Source organism: Neltuma alba, unplaced genomic scaffold, assembly GCF_004799145.2.
Source record: "Neltuma alba isolate B1F8T4 unplaced genomic scaffold, ASM479914v2 tig00002209_pilon, whole genome shotgun sequence".
NCBI lineage: Eukaryota > Viridiplantae > Streptophyta > Magnoliopsida > Fabales > Fabaceae > Neltuma > Neltuma alba.
This window is the reverse complement of record NW_021632781.1, coordinates 1-15,385: the sequence shown is the minus strand read 5'-3', so window position 1 is coordinate 15,385 and position 15,385 is coordinate 1. Positions and strand designations below refer to the sequence as shown.

Below are 15,385 nucleotides of genomic sequence, written 5' to 3'. Positions count from 1 at the left end.
AAGGGCAGGGCACCTAACGCTTGATCTACTGGGGCCTGTCCCTATGGGGCACAGGAGCATGACAAGCAAGCCCCTTTTTTTTCTGGCCCAATAGGTAAGAATCACCCAGCTTCACTACGCTGTAGAAATGCCTCCCTCAACACCGCGACTGGAGCCACAACAAAGTGGCAATCTCCAAGATCGAACCCCCTCCTTTTGGTGAGAGAGTCCAACCCCTTCACCAGCTGAATCCATGGACGAGGGGTGACTAGCTCTTATATTTAAAACAGCACGTGGCATTCCCAGTTTATAATTATAACAGATGGATCTCCCAATCGTTGAAATCCATTGCCCAATTCTTGTCATGCATTATTTGTTAGTGGATCACTAATATAGAGGCCCATTTATAACCTATATAAAGTTAGCCCCATTGAACCTCTTGTGGGCACCCTATTTGTCTTCTTTTTTTTTTAACCAGAACCCCATTTGTCTTCGTTATAGCTATTGCCATTATTGTTTTAAAATTTCCATCATGAAAAGTATGAAAGACTAAGGGCCAAGAAAACAATCTTAATAATTTTTTATTTTTTTAAAAAAAGAAGATACGCATTTTTCAAATTTACCAAATTTTATTTTTATAATAAAAAAAGAAACTATTAGGACCAGCAATGACTAATAATGAAACGTCCACAAAGCTAAGACCAAAACTGGTAAAGGGTCCTGCATTCAGGACTAAGATAAAAATCTTATATTTAAGACTAAAAGAGGATCTGATTTTTGAAAAAATAAAAAAAGACATATAAGCGACCCAAGGAAAAAAACAAAAAAAGGAGTATATGATTTGAACAGTTTACATGTAAAATCACTGTCAAAAACCCAAATCGAACACACAAACTTCAAGCATATACACATCAAGATGGCGAGGGCAATATAATGGTGCATTAATGCGGTTCCTTGTTCCTTACAAATTATAATAGCTCATGACTCTATATTACATGGAAGCATGAGTATGGATATACATATATAAATCAAATAATAAACACCAGCTGTTTGTTATAACAGTTTGAGATGGTGGCAGTGCCAGTGGGGCGTATATAAATATATATATATAAAGAGATATGTGATTTTTTGTTCTCTCAATGTCTCATATAGAAATTGGTCCCTAGGCACGACACACAACCAATGCAATAGCGAAAGATGTTTATAGACAAGGGAGAAAAAACTAGTTCAAACGTTTCATCGAAGTTGAACAATGTTCCCGACTATTGCTTTTCCGTTTTAGCATGTGCTAAAACAACAGTCAAAGAATCAGTCCTTGATTATTACAGTTGTTTTGGACTCATCGTTCTAGACAAAAAAATGACTCGCATATATAATTGCTAAGATTACGCTAACTAATCATCGTTAATTAGAAAAGAAGAAAGGAAAAACTCCAAATAAGTCAGCATTTTGCTTGATATGTTCTAGATATGTATAGATTGAGTTTGCTGGATGGATCATGACATCTTTTGGAAGATCTGATATCTGCGGTAGCAGTAATAATGAATCTTGGATCATTCACCGGAAGAGTCAAATTAATTCCGCCGATATGACAAGTGTGATATAAATCTGCTTGCCAAAAGATGTGCAGTATGATAATGAAGTTCAGTGATGACCTGAAGGGCAAAAAAGCGACCATATTGTTAACCATGCCTGCCCTTTAAGCGCCAACATTATATGGTACTGAGGACATCTCCTTCGTCGTATTGCTTGCAGATCAAGACTTGAGAAAACCCAGTAAATCTTGTTTCCTTCTATTAAAGCAACATGATGAAAAGTTCCGAAATTTAATTTACCCCCATCATTATAGGTAGGTCTAAATGCAAAGTCACTGATGACTCGGAGTCTTCTAAGTTCAACTTCCTCTTTTGTTTTCTCGCGCTCTTTTCAGCCCTCTCGTGGGAGAGAAAATTTGCGTTGAAACAGGAAAGTACAATGATTGAAACTGGGATAATTTGCTTAAAACCGTGAGGTGGAAAATGCAAAGTTAAGAAGACTCAAGTCCACGATCTTTACTTTGGTTTTTGTTTTGTTGTGCTGGGTTCAGTCTCTTAATTATGGCGGAATAATTAGTGTTAAAACCAAAAGTCAATAATGACAGCGGTTTATCATGCACGAGCTAAGGGGGGGAAGGAAAAAAAGAAAAGAAAAAAGCAAAGAACAAGGAAAACGAAAGCCACAAATATATACACAGTGAAAAAAGTACACAAACAGCAAACAAACAAACAGAGACAAATTAATGCCCAGGGACCTAACTTAGAATTAGTAATCACAACTTTGAAACGTGATGCCTTTTCTTTGTCGAGTGCAGTAACAATTAATTATTGGCATGTGCACAGAGATAATTGAAAGTTACGTTTCGGCAAGTAATGATATGTTTTCAAAGATATGAAAATGAACTCACAGGGATGAGAGAGATGGAGGGAAGGAGGTAACCAAAAATAAAGAGAGCAAAGCAGGCACAGTCAATAAAACTTGAATTCATTTGCAGTGTTCATGGGAGGAGGAAGACAGGTTAGGTGAGACCAGGTTAATGATGTTCCAGGCGGAACACGTATGGAGCATGCGAGATTCACATGAATGAATTGTTAAGGATTGAAACCTATTCTTATCCTGCTCCTGGGATGTAAGAGAAGCGTTCTGTATTTAACTTTAGTTATATATATATACACACACGCAATGGAAAATAATTTCCACCGTTCCTGTGAGGATGATGATGATTGTTGTCTCGGCGAAAAAAGGAGGCAAAAAGAGTCATAGATTGTCGTTTAAGAGATGACACGAAGGCCAATTTGAAGCACTAATGGAGCAGATTAATGATCGTGAGAGATATCTGTAATAATAATTCACGTGCAGGGTAGGGGATATGGGTCCCAATCACGTAGGTATGTGTATATTTATATAGGCATGGTTGGCAAAAACATGAGAGAGAGAGAGAGAGATCCTTACTCTCTTTTTTTTTTTTGGACCAAGGAGAGAGATCCTTACTAGAAAAATAAATAAATAGGAGCAGTTACGCAGTATTTGGTACAGTAGTGGACATTAATTTTGGTCTGAGGGCAAAGTGGGGGAGAATTGAGAAACGAGTTCGCAGGTGAGGTCAAATAACGAGAGAAAGACGGTGGCACCATACTAAAGTGTCCTTTAATTAATGTCAAGAAAGGCTGCTCTTCATGCGGTGCTTGTTCTAACCAGAGAGTGACAAATTTGAAGCAAGTATTAAAAAAAAAAAAAAAGGGTGGTCACCAACACTCACAAAAAGATAGTACATGTGCAGTGAGGTTGTTGTGGCCCTATAAATAAAAGGCCAATGCCCTGTTGCGTTTGAATTGAGTACAAATGATTTGTTTGCCTGGGGGAATGGGTGGGCCCTGTACGTGCGCTTTGGTCATCTTTTAATTGAATGGGTTAGTTAATTTGCCAAAACGGCCACCCAGATAACATAATATAAATATATATATATATTTGTGACGATTTATTGGCTTTTTTTTATTTTTCGGTGCCCGGGACGATCTATGGACAACGTCTTGAGATTTATTAATGTAACTAGAATTATCTGGTGAGGAGAATGTAATGAGATTTGAATTAGGATATCAATTTGATAGGAAAAGAATTAGACGAGTTAAATCAGTACGTATATGGATGGTTTTCTCCTCTTGGATAGTGTCAAATATGTACATTTGGCTCGTCTTGCAAGCATGAAAAACTAGAGTTGTCAATTTTAAAACATGGCCAAAAATAATAAAATTTAAAAAAAAATTAATTTCAGGAATTTAAAATGAGTTTTAAGAATCCACGGGTGGCAAATAAGGAATTATAGATAATTGGAACGGGGGTAGGGTCGGAATTGAGGGCAAGCGGGCGTGAGGGGCGGAGTTTTGAGTACGGTGGCGAAACGGAAAGCAGTTCACAAGAAAAGGCGCATAGCCGTACGCGTGTGAGGCCATGATGTAACCGCACGTGTAACTGCTGCTCACGTCATACTCCCTCTGCTAACAAAACGCACAACCCCCCTTCCCCCCAGCACGCCACCCATTTCCCCCGTTCCTCAGGAGTCAGCATGCCTCATCAATTTTGTGTCTGTTTAGAAAAACTTATAAATAATTTATAAATAATTTTTTAATAATAATTTATAAAATACAAGATAAATATATAAAAAAAAATTTGTTCTGACTTAAAAAAAAAATGGAAGGCGGGACGAAGTAGGAAGTGAATGAGGTAAAGGGCGAGAAGGCGAGGCGTGTGCAGGCACTGTGGCGTTAGCCAGTTTTGGATAATTGCTTCTCTAAGAAGCTACTCACGCCGTGCGATGTGAGACGCGAATCAGAACCAGATCTTTTCCTCGTCACCCATCTCCATGAATTACTATGATTACACACCAGTACTAAGTAGTAACTGTCCCCGTAATTATGCGCCTGCCCGCCTCACGTGCTCCTTCATCCCACACCCCCGGCCCCACCCCATACGACAATCTCAAAAACTATGTTTGTTTGAATGCTTGCATGAGTGCTTTATCAGAATTTTTGGTATAAATCAAAATAAATTTTTTTACATATTTATTTCATATTCTTATTCTAATTATAAAATTTTTATGTGTCATAAAATTATTTTTAAAATCATAATTTGATTTCTATTCAAATTATTTATCACTCAGAGCAAGCGATGCGACGCCTGATTAATATCAGTGGTGCCGTACATATATATATGCTACGAGTATTTGATCGATATGTGTCCTGCATTCGGAGGGGGGGGGAGGAGAGGGAGGAGAGGGCACACATGGGACATGGGGTAGTCTAACGGAAAGCCAGAAACGGGGAAAGCGTGTGCCCTTCCCTTCCTACGCAATCCTCCAAACCCCCTTAACGACCCTGCCGCATTTACCCCTTCTTCAGACACTTCCTCTTTTTACAGTCAAACCCAACCTCATATTACTTTCCTTCTAAGTTTATCCCAACTCGTCTACGTCCGTACGGATCACATCGCAGACACATGCTTCTCTTGCTCATTTTTTATTTTTCCCTGCCTCTCCCCGCACCCCACTTCCTGCCTGGGACTGGTCCCCTCCCCATTCCTCCTTTGCTCCCGCTTCTTGTTTTTTAAATCTTGCCTCCTCTTGATTATCATAAATTGCTGACATACTTTTCATTATTAAATTAAAAAAAGCACATAACATTATATTGCACATAATTTTTAATTTTAATGAAAAATAAAATTAGAAAGCAAACATTTCTTCTTGTTCATATTAACTAGTACTATTACTGTACCCTTAAAAGTTAATTTTATTGAGACAAGACAAGGATGCTATTACTATCTCCGGTCCTTAATATAAAATTTCGTTTAACTTTTATGTTGGTCCTAAATATAAGATCTCAATTCATTTTGTCTCTCATATTTACTCAATTTTTTTCAAGATAGTTCTTCTAATAATTATAGTTTTAACCAACATACTTGATTAGTAAGGATATTTTAAGAAAGACAACACGTATTTGTAAACTAACTTGACTTCTTTTCTTAATTTATTCAAATTAGTCAGATGGCTCTTATAATTAGGACCGGAGATAATAATATATTACCTCCGGTCCTTAATATAGGATCTCGTTTGATTTTTATTTTGATTCTAAATATAAGATCTCAATCCATTTTGTCTCTAATATTTATGTATTTTTTCAAAGACAGTCCTTCTAACAATAGTAGTTCTAGCTAATATACTTGATTAATAAGAATATTTTAGGAAATAAAATATCTATTTATGACAATAACTAACTTTTTTTAAATCTCCTCAAATTAATCAATTGATTCTTATAATTAGAATCGGAGATATTACTGTGCGTACACCGGGAATGTCACGGGGTGCCCACGCAGCTGAATCGCTGATTGGCCTCGTAAGATGAGAATACATAATTTGGGGGGGGATATTAAATGTACTTATTTTCACTGTTTACTTCCTTTTATCATTCCCAAATGGAAGCATGAGCCTGCTTTTTGTTATAAAAAAAAAACAGAAAACCATCGTCTTTTTGATTGGTTACACCCGTGCAAGTCTGCAAGGCAACTTTAAAACCGGGTTCAAAATCCTGCTTCCCAATGTCTGTTGCTCTGTTTTTCCCCTTTTAGAGAGGCTCCAATACGATACACAGTACTCACATGCGTTTATTCCCATTATTAATTTTGGGTCATTGCAAGCTGGACATTGAAAGAAAATGAATTGAACCCAAACTGTAAGATCACTGTTTATATCGATAATTTTTTTTACAGTGCAAACAAAATCATGATTTTAAAAATATCTTTAAGGTATATAAAATAAAAAAATAAAAAAATTTATCTCAATTTATAATAAAATACTTTTTAAAATCACCTTTTTAATAATCCAAACACCCCTTTTATTTGAAACAGAAAATGAGGCTCCCATGGCGGACATGTGACAATGGGTAAAAAAGCCAAAATATCAAATACTTGTTTAATACTATTTTCGATTCTTAATATAAAATCTTATTTGATTTTTATTTTGGTTTTAAATGTAAGATCCCAATCTACTTTATCTCTTATATTTATACATTTTTTTCAAAGTAACCCTTTTAATAATGATAGTTCTAGTTAATACACTTGATTAGTAAGAACATTTTAGGAAAGACAACACATATTTCGAACAAATAACTAACTTAACTTACTTCCTTAATCTCCTCAAATTAATCAATTGACTCTTATAATTAGGACCGAAGATAATATTACTTATGAATATGTTTTATGTAAGTTGAAACAAAACTCCTCACACATTTATTTTATATTTTATAAATTATTACTGGAAAGCTCTTAATAAACCATTTCAAACCAACTACAAGCTAAGGGAATGATGATGCTTGTGGAAGCAAGCCAAGATGTTTTATACTTACCGTTTCGTTCTTTTATTTAGAGGGTATTTAAGTAGAAATAAAATTATAATTTTAAACATATTTTTAAATATGTGAAAAAAAATTTCTTGATTTATAAAAAAATATTTTTTTAAAAATACTTTCTGAGTTGCTAAACACGCCGTTAATAAGAAAAGGGGTACATAGGCAGACAAAGACAGATGATTCAGGCCTGTAGGGGGAGTTTTTTCGTTAAAAAATGCTCTTTAAAAATGGTTTCGCGTAGTTTGAAATGAATTTTTTTAAAAAAATACTTACTTTAGTAAAAAATACTAATTGAAACCAAATAAGAAATACCTGGCATCCAGCCAACCCACCCACACGAGCGCTTCTCGGGTTGCATGTAATCCACATATCACAGACTCTGCTCCACTTCAAATTACTTCTTTTATTATATTTTCTCACGGAGACACTCAGATCCGTCTCCCCGGCTATAAGGACCCTCCCCTTTCCTTTGTTTCTCTTGCTTTTTCCGCAGCGAGAAAGAGGAAATCGGAGTGAACCCTGAACAGAATCTTGTGTGGGCTCCCTGTTTCTGCCTTTTTGTTATTGCTCTCCTCCTTCTCTCTCTAGTTCCCACTGCGAAATCTCCCATTTTATTCGCTATTCCATTCGACCATCCCTCATATTTGAAACACTCTTCTTCCTTCCCGTTCTCTCTCAACTCCACCGCCAAACCATTGCCCGTCTCTCTCTCCCCCACAGTCTTCTGCGGTACTCCTTCACAGCTCATGGCTGAAGGAGGGAGGGAATTTGCAACGCGATTGTATCCTGTACCTTTTTGATTCGGATCCTCCTTACATCTGACTAAAGATCACATCAGTTTGTCTTTTAGTCCATCTCGTATCAGGAGGAACCTATTTGGGGGTTTTAAACGTCAGTCCTCTCGGTTTCCTAGCGTTTTTGTCTCTTGTTCTGTGTTTCTTGGACTTCTGTTTCCATGAGTTCGCAAAAGTTCAACAATGGGGGTGACGGTTTTAGTGGGGACGTCAGTCTTTTGCCACCAGCTCCCTCTTACGCCTCCCCTCTTATCGTTCGAGCTCCTCAACTTTCACTGTCAAACACTTTTGGCCGGACTGGCGGCGAGATTGGCTTTCAGGTCCTGAGCCCCTCATTTCCGCCCCAGGTGAAGAGGGGAACAATGAGAGGCAACGGTGAAGCTGATGGACCTTCAGAGGCCCAGAACAAGGGCTTGCCTTTCAAACTTGGCGAGGAGGACATTGAAGCCAAGAGCTCTTCTGGCTCCAGGAATGGACACACAAAGCTCTGCGCTAGAGGCCACTGGAGGCCAGCTGAAGATGCCAGGCTTAAAGAGCTCGTAGTTCAGTACGGTCCTCAAAATTGGAACTTGATCGCCGACCATCTCGAAGGAAGATCAGGTAATCCACAGCCCTGTTGTAATGTTTCCGGAAGTCGTCAAGCTATTACTTTACTGATTTTAGAATTTGACCGTTTTGAAGGAACTGAACCCCCTTGCTTTTGGTTTCTCTCGATGTATTGTCATCGCAGGTAAAAGTTGCAGACTGAGGTGGTTCAATCAGCTCGATCCCAGAATTAACAGGAGGGCGTTCTCTGAGGAAGAAGAGGCGAGGTTGTTGTCTGCTCATAGAATGTACGGGAACAAATGGGCTATGATTGCCAAACTGTTTCCTGGGAGGACAGATAATGCGGTGAAGAACCACTGGCACGTGATAATGGCCAGGAAGCACAGAGAGCAATCAATTGGCTGTAGGAGGAGGAGGTCTTGTTCGGAAATCATCCGCCCAAAGGCTTTAAATTTGACCCTCTCAAATAAGGCAGTGAGCGAATCCACCAACTCCAGCAACCTCATCGATGAATCTGCCTCATCCTCCACTGATCTCTCCCTCAGTGCCACATTGTTCCCAAACCCGAGCCCCCAGGGCCACGGATCGCTGATGGGTACGCTTCTCGACTCGTCTTTCGTTTTTCATTACGTATCTCATTATCGTTTATGTTAAAACGGGGGGATTTTTGCAGGTCTATCCAATGAGATGAAGTCGAGAACTGGGGACGTGGGATTCGACAGGATGTTTGTCGGTAGGAACGGATGTAATGAGGGAAGAGCACAAATGGGGAAGCTGATGGGAGTAGTGGACCAATCAAATTCAGACTCAAACTCAGAAATCTCAGTATCTGAGTCAGTGGCCACCAACAGGACGAGCCTCTCAATTTGTGGGGAAAGTGAGAACGGGGGCGATAACATGAACATGCCATTCATTGATTTCCTCGGGGTAGGAGCTGTATGATGATTGAAAGAAAAGGCCTAAATCGAGAGTGTGGGTTGGGGGGTCACTGTTCAGTCAGGAGCACCATTAGGGTCCGTAATACAGTAGGAGTTGCAGAAAAAATGGGGATGTAGCAGAAGTAGGTCCTAGAGGCACTCCATTTTGTACAGTTAGTTTCACAAAAGGGCAAAAGGCACCTAAAAGTAAAAGGCGAACTCATGACAGGGGAAGTGGGGAAAGAAAGGAAAAAACAGAGGGTAGGTCTAAGAGTTATGAGTTTGAAAAATATAATAAGAAGACATGCCTTGGATTTGGACGGGGGCAGAAACAAGAGGGAGAAAGGAGGATGGTGGGGTTCGTTATTGGGTGATGTTGTGGACTTTGGCGCTTTATTGTGGAAGTAAAGCCGAGGTAGGTTGAATTGGATTAGACGGGGAGGGGTGGAATGAATGAAAGTAGTGGAGTCATTATAATTGGTTGTTTACCTGGAAACATGTGTTATTGGGGTTTGGCACTTTTTCAACTGGGTAAACGTTTGGTATTGGATGTTTGACCCTGTTCTTTTACATGTACCGCCCGTGACAATTTATACTGTATAACTCCACCTCAATATTTTATATGCTTAACCAATCGGATCCTTTTCGTTGCAATTGTTGTGTGTTGCATTACATTTTTTATTCAGATGAAACGAGCTGTCAGAACAGGCCAAATGTTGATGTTATTTTGGAGGATGTGGCGCTTTAAATTATATGATAAATTAAAAACTTTAGATTCAAATCATCCAAATTAGATTTCAACAACAAGATGTTATAAAAAAAAAATGCGTGAGGAGCATAGTAACCTAGTTGTAGAAGGCATTCGCAACTATGCTGCCTGCACGGGAAGTTACAGACAATGTTGTCAAACAAGATGATGAATGGGAACTAACAACATATGGGATGACGCTTGTGGGGCAACGTAGGAGTGGGAGTCACAATTTGAGGACTTTATTTTTTTTTTGGCGAGCTCGGCTGTGCTTGGAAAGGTGATGACCATGAGACGCCAATTGAGGCCACCTTCGTTGTAAATGGTATGACGTGTCAAGGGCGTGTTATTAAGAGGATTATTTTTATTTTAGATTTCATGCATGTTAAAAATATTAGATCTGCTGAAATTAAATCAGGATAGTTGAACTTTGGGTTCCAAATAGAATGCTGTCTCTTAGGCTTGACATTTTTACATTTTGTTCAGAGCTCAGACTCTTCCCATACTATTGGGCTTCTATTTCCATCATTCTCCAACCCACCGTTCCTTCTGTCTCCCTGAAAGTTCTCTCTTTCTTATGATATAACCACGCATGTGAATCCTCATTGAAAAGGGTGTACATTTAGTGTTTGATGGTATCTCAAATAGCATTATTTTCAATAAGAGGATACTTGTGCGTACCAGAAACAAAAAACTATGCATGTTTAATGTGTTAATTATTTCAAAAATTGATATTCATTCCTTGAACACTTGATTGTTAGTGTAAGTTGATTCTTACTATGCCCGTGAAAATAGTTAAATGGATGATGCGCTCAAATAGAGAGGAGTGTTATTTGAATTTGAAATCGAAAACGAAAGTCCATCAGATTCTTTATTTGTTCTTTTTTTTTGGGGGGGTGTGTTTCGAGAATCCATGGAGTTCACAGGAGTTTAATTCACAGCAGTTACGTACACGCACAGTCACGATATTTCCAGCTGGGAGCAGCCTGGAACTCAGAAAACAGGTGCGATTCAATTTCTGCTGCTACGAAGATTGTGTGATTCTAAACGTTGAAGTAAGAGATTAATCATAAGCTTTAGAGAAGGAGAAAGAGTAAGAGAAAGGAGGAGGAGGATATAAAGGGAGATTGGAGTCCAAACTGGGAAGGGAGGAATAAAATAATTAAGAAGAGGAAGGAAGGAAGGAAGGAAGGAGGATGGGGATGGCAGCCACTAATCAATGAATCTCAATCTCACGTGCTCCTTCTAAAAAAGTGTGCCCTTCCTCCCTCAATACAACTCCTAATATGGTAAGCTGGGAGCAGACGCCACATTACTTATATATGTCGATGAACTCCAAAAGGAGGAATCTAAAACATTTGGGAGTGTGTTACCACAAACATCCGTCTCATCTCATGTAGGATTGGCTAGAGTAGTTGAGGACGTGGGGGACCAGCCTAGCTATACATGTTGTCTTACATCTCTTTCAGTATATGCTCCCCCCAACACACACACTCTTACAGGAACTTGGATTAACATGTTAATTAACTAAACTCGTGGTATTATCGTACTATGCAATTTATGGATCATACGTAGTCATCAGTGGTCAGCTATATGTTCATTAAAGCGTCATTTTGGAAGCATTAAAACGGCCGGATCGAAGCTGCTGAATTCACACACACACACAAATTAAATTTGACTTTTTCCTCTTTCCAAAGTCTAAATCATTAGCAAAGGAAATATAGAACAACTAATCTTCACTTATCAAGGGGGGGGGGGGGGAAAAGACCGCAGACATTTTTTTCCCCCCCCCCCCGGGGAAAACAGAACAAATGTATGTGTTTGGGGAGGGGGGTTGGTCAGTGGCAGTGCGCGTGATGTCTGGACGGGGGGAATGGGGAAATGGAAAATGCAACCCGCAGTATTCTTAATTACAATTTAAAAAAAAAAAAGGTGAGTTAGATCCAGGACTTATCAAGAACAAGACATACTTCCACAGACTCACTTACAAATCACTCAATAACAAGGTCATCATATCAGTAGTAGATTTAAACTCATAAACTTATAATTATGAGCTGACTCTTTAAGCCAACTAACTATCTTTATTACATCAAATCTATTTTCTTAAAAAATTTCTTTTTAAAAAACCCTTTTTTAAAAAATATATATATGGGCCCTATGTGGTTCGCAATTGTTTTGTTGCAGCTCTATCGCTGCAAAATTATATTAAATTATCATTGTAAACACACTTTTGGAAAATGTTAGTTGTTAGATACCTTATTTAAGGTTCATACAAAGTTTGCATAAATAAGAACAAAAAGACTGGCAATTTTAAATATTAAAGTTTAAAGGGCTCAAGTAATTAGTCTGCTAAGCAAATACTAAATAATATTTATATTTAAACGGAGTTGAATAACGAGTATCACATCCACCGGTTTTTAGAATTCTACGTTACCGTTTCGGATAAATATTAAAAATAACTTGTTACATGTTGAACTAATAAACAAACGAATTTGATATATATATATATATATATATATATTTATAACATCTCACAGTAAAAATCATTTGACAGAGGATGAGGGTGGTAGAGTACTATTCGATATATCTACATCACCTTAAGGAAATGTGACTAACCTTGCTGGCGGGGGCTTGGAATTCATTGACAGTTATCGAGAGTTTCACTTTGTAAATAACTCTTCTGACCCAGAGATTATTTAAGTAATCAAGGTAAAATTGTTTGCAAATTAATTCTGTGGGCTTGTACAAATAATTAACCTTATGGCAAAAATTTCAATTACATATAAGAATTATTAAATGAATTAGCTGATACACGGCTAATAATCATTGATAAGGTTAATCAATCATCCACGTGAAACAGTAATGACTAATGAGAATAAAAATTTGGAGACACGAAGATTCAGTGAAGGTCGGCTTTTTAAAAGAGAGGCAAGTAGCCGTATGTTGGTTCAAAAATGTCAGCCTTCCTTACTTTACTTTCACAAATAGAATTTATATGACAAAAAGGTAGACAACATAAGCCAAACAGAGTTAGATATGTTTCCAACCAGATGTACGTTCTTCTATATTTTATTAATAATTTATCAACGTCCTTTAACGTAATTCTCATTCCACCACCTCCTTTTCATCTTTTTCTGCCATCTTTTATCATCAGCTCACTCTAGCTTTAATAATTTGTTTTGTCTGTGCATTTTAAATGAACTATATATATTATCCCGCAAATTTCATAAGAATAACAGCAAAAATTCATGTCTTACTTCATAACGCATGGAATTAATTAAGAAAAACACAAAAGTAAATAAACAACATGGACAGGTTAATTAAGAAACACACTTAATATATATAAGATTGCTGGTGGGAATTCAGAGATAGGGAGATATATATGAGGAGTTCCATAGAGGTTATAAATACATACATATATGGATGAGGGGCTCTATTATATTTAGGTCACACGCATGATAGAATATTAAGGATATATATATATTATATATATATATATGAAGAATATCAAGGGAGCATCGGACAGGAAATTGGAGAAATTGAAGATATCTAGAGTGAGGTGGCCTTCCTTCTACTGGTAGCTGCTTCGGTTCATTTTCCTTCCTACGCTGCCTTTGAGACCTGAAATCCCAATTCAACAATCTTTAAATCTTTAGTTTTCCAATATATATCAACACTTTTTGGAATCGTTTAATTTCTACCCTAAGATGGATCCAATTAATAGCTGGGTTTTCACACATCTGTTTTCGAAATCAAATTAAACCAGAATATGCACTGAATCCTCTCATTTAATTAATATTTCTCAACGTTTTCCCTTTCCCTGTCTTCTTATGAATAACTTTAATATATATAAAATGTTTATTTAATTAATTTTCATAATTCAAATTAATAATCAGTATTTTCAACATAAAATTTTAAATCCTATCAAATTCACTGTTCGTAAGTCATAAATAGCACAATAAATGCGTTTACTCATAAAATAGTAGTACTTCACAAAAAATTATTTTTATACGCATCGTTACATTGGAATGGTTGGAGAGTGAGATTTGAATGGGGATTGATCAGATATTTTGTCAATGAATAATAACAATGGCCACAATATAATTACCAGAAAGTAGCTTTCACCGTCCGTCTGCAAATCCGGCATTAAGAAGCCAAACTCGTTGGTAGGAAGTGGAACTCCAGAAGAATGAACTAACATCACCTCTTCACCAAACATAGTTTTCATGTTTAGAGGTCCCCTCTGAATCTCTGTGGCAACCCCATTGATAAACAACCGTCATGCTCCCTGAAACATATGAAATTCAAATTAACTAGTATGTCAACTATATATATAAAATCAAACAAAACAAGGGTGATCTGATGAGTTCTGTCCTGCGAATATACTTGGCCAGACGTAGGCCTGTGACAAAGTAGTCAGGGAAACTTTTCTTATTCCTTTAACTTGGTCAACTTGCGTATACGACTGTTTGACCCAAAAAAAAATGTACATGTGACTATGAGAGAAGAAGTATACACGAAGCAGCATGAAATTTTCCGAAAAGGGGGAATTGGGGACAGCCTAACTAAAGACGAGAAAAGAGGAACTAGTTTCTATGAAACCCAAAAGCACAGCGGCAGCGAAACTGAAATGGGAAAGTTGCTTCATGTTATTCCGGGAAAGTACACCTGATCAGCTTTCATGTCAAATCATCACAAAGTCGCCGCTTTATTCTCCTGCATCCTTCAACCTAAGCAATCACCCGTCAAAGACAAGAACTTTGTACACTTGGATATAGTCATTTGGCTAATATTTTACCATATTACGAGCTGTAATTTTAACGATAAGGACAAGAGTGGAAAGATCTGACAATGCACATGCAATTAATTACCAGAAAGGAAGCAAATCAGAAGTAGTGTGATCGATTTCGGGGAAACCCATATTATGATCGGCGGAGAGAAAGAAAGCATGATGATCCATAGGTTCCTGGGAAGCGAGATAAGAGGAGGAGCAGCCGCCATTATAATCCGCCATGGCTGCAGAATCAGAGGCAGGGTTACTCTGATGATGGTGATCATAAGGAGGCGGACATGCACTTGCACCGCCATGAGGCTGAAGCTGGTGATCATTCGCCTGGGGATGAACGGCTTCGGCGGCGAGCTGCTGCAGCTGGCGCTGGCGGCGGCGGGATCTGGAGCGGCGGTTCTGGAACCAGTAGAAGACGTTGGCGTCGGCGACGGTGCCGAATTTCTCGAGAAGCTTTCTGATTCGGACGGTCTCGTCCTTGGAGGGATTGACGGTCCCACTGTTGAAGATGGACTCCAGAATTAGGATTTGCTCCGGCTTGGGAGTCCACCTTGACCTCACTGTCACCCTCTCACTTCTCTCCGAACCCTGATCCTCCATTAATTCCAATGTTGTACAAGCCTTAAGTTCTATGTGTTCTTCATCTGAAACCTAGGCACACATTATATAATATAATATCTACT

General features: G+C 38.1%; 2 protein-coding genes across 2 annotated transcripts; one reads left to right on the top strand and one right to left on the bottom strand.

Moving 5' to 3' along the window:
- The first annotated feature begins 7,437 nt into the window (after nt 1–7,437).
- On the top strand, nt 7,438–9,513 carry LOC114720128 (transcription factor MYB54-like). Its single transcript, XM_028905745.1, has 3 exons — nt 7,438–8,305; nt 8,436–8,846; nt 8,925–9,513. Exons 1-3 carry the CDS (start codon nt 7,867–7,869, stop codon nt 9,191–9,193), a joined length of 1,119 nt encoding a protein of 372 aa, XP_028761578.1. The 5' UTR covers nt 7,438–7,866; the 3' UTR covers nt 9,194–9,513.
- A 5,270-nt stretch (nt 9,514–14,783) lies between these two features.
- On the bottom strand, nt 14,784–15,302 carry LOC114720154 (WUSCHEL-related homeobox 10-like). The gene has a single exon (XM_028905779.1). The coding sequence runs from the start codon at nt 15,300–15,302 to the stop codon at nt 14,784–14,786; it is 519 nt and encodes a 172-aa protein (XP_028761612.1).
- Between the last annotated feature and the right edge of the window lie 83 nt (nt 15,303–15,385).

What these genes read in the sequence shown, in the direction of transcription:
- LOC114720128 (XM_028905745.1), top strand. Translation starts at nt 7,867, where the DNA reads ATGAGTTCGCAAAAGTTCAACAATGGGGGTGACGGTTTTAGTGGGGAC. An exon ending in CCATCTCGAAGGAAGATCAG is followed by an intron (nt 8,306 to 8,435) that starts GTAATCCACAGC and finishes TTGTCATCGCAG; the next exon opens with GTAAAAGTTGCAGACTGAGG. An exon ending in GGGCCACGGATCGCTGATGG is followed by an intron (nt 8,847 to 8,924) that starts GTACGCTTCTCG and finishes GGATTTTTGCAG; the next exon opens with GTCTATCCAATGAGATGAAG.
- LOC114720154 (XM_028905779.1), bottom strand. Translation starts at nt 15,302, where the DNA reads ATGGAGGATCAGGGTTCGGAGAGAAGTGAGAGGGTGACAGTGAGGTCA.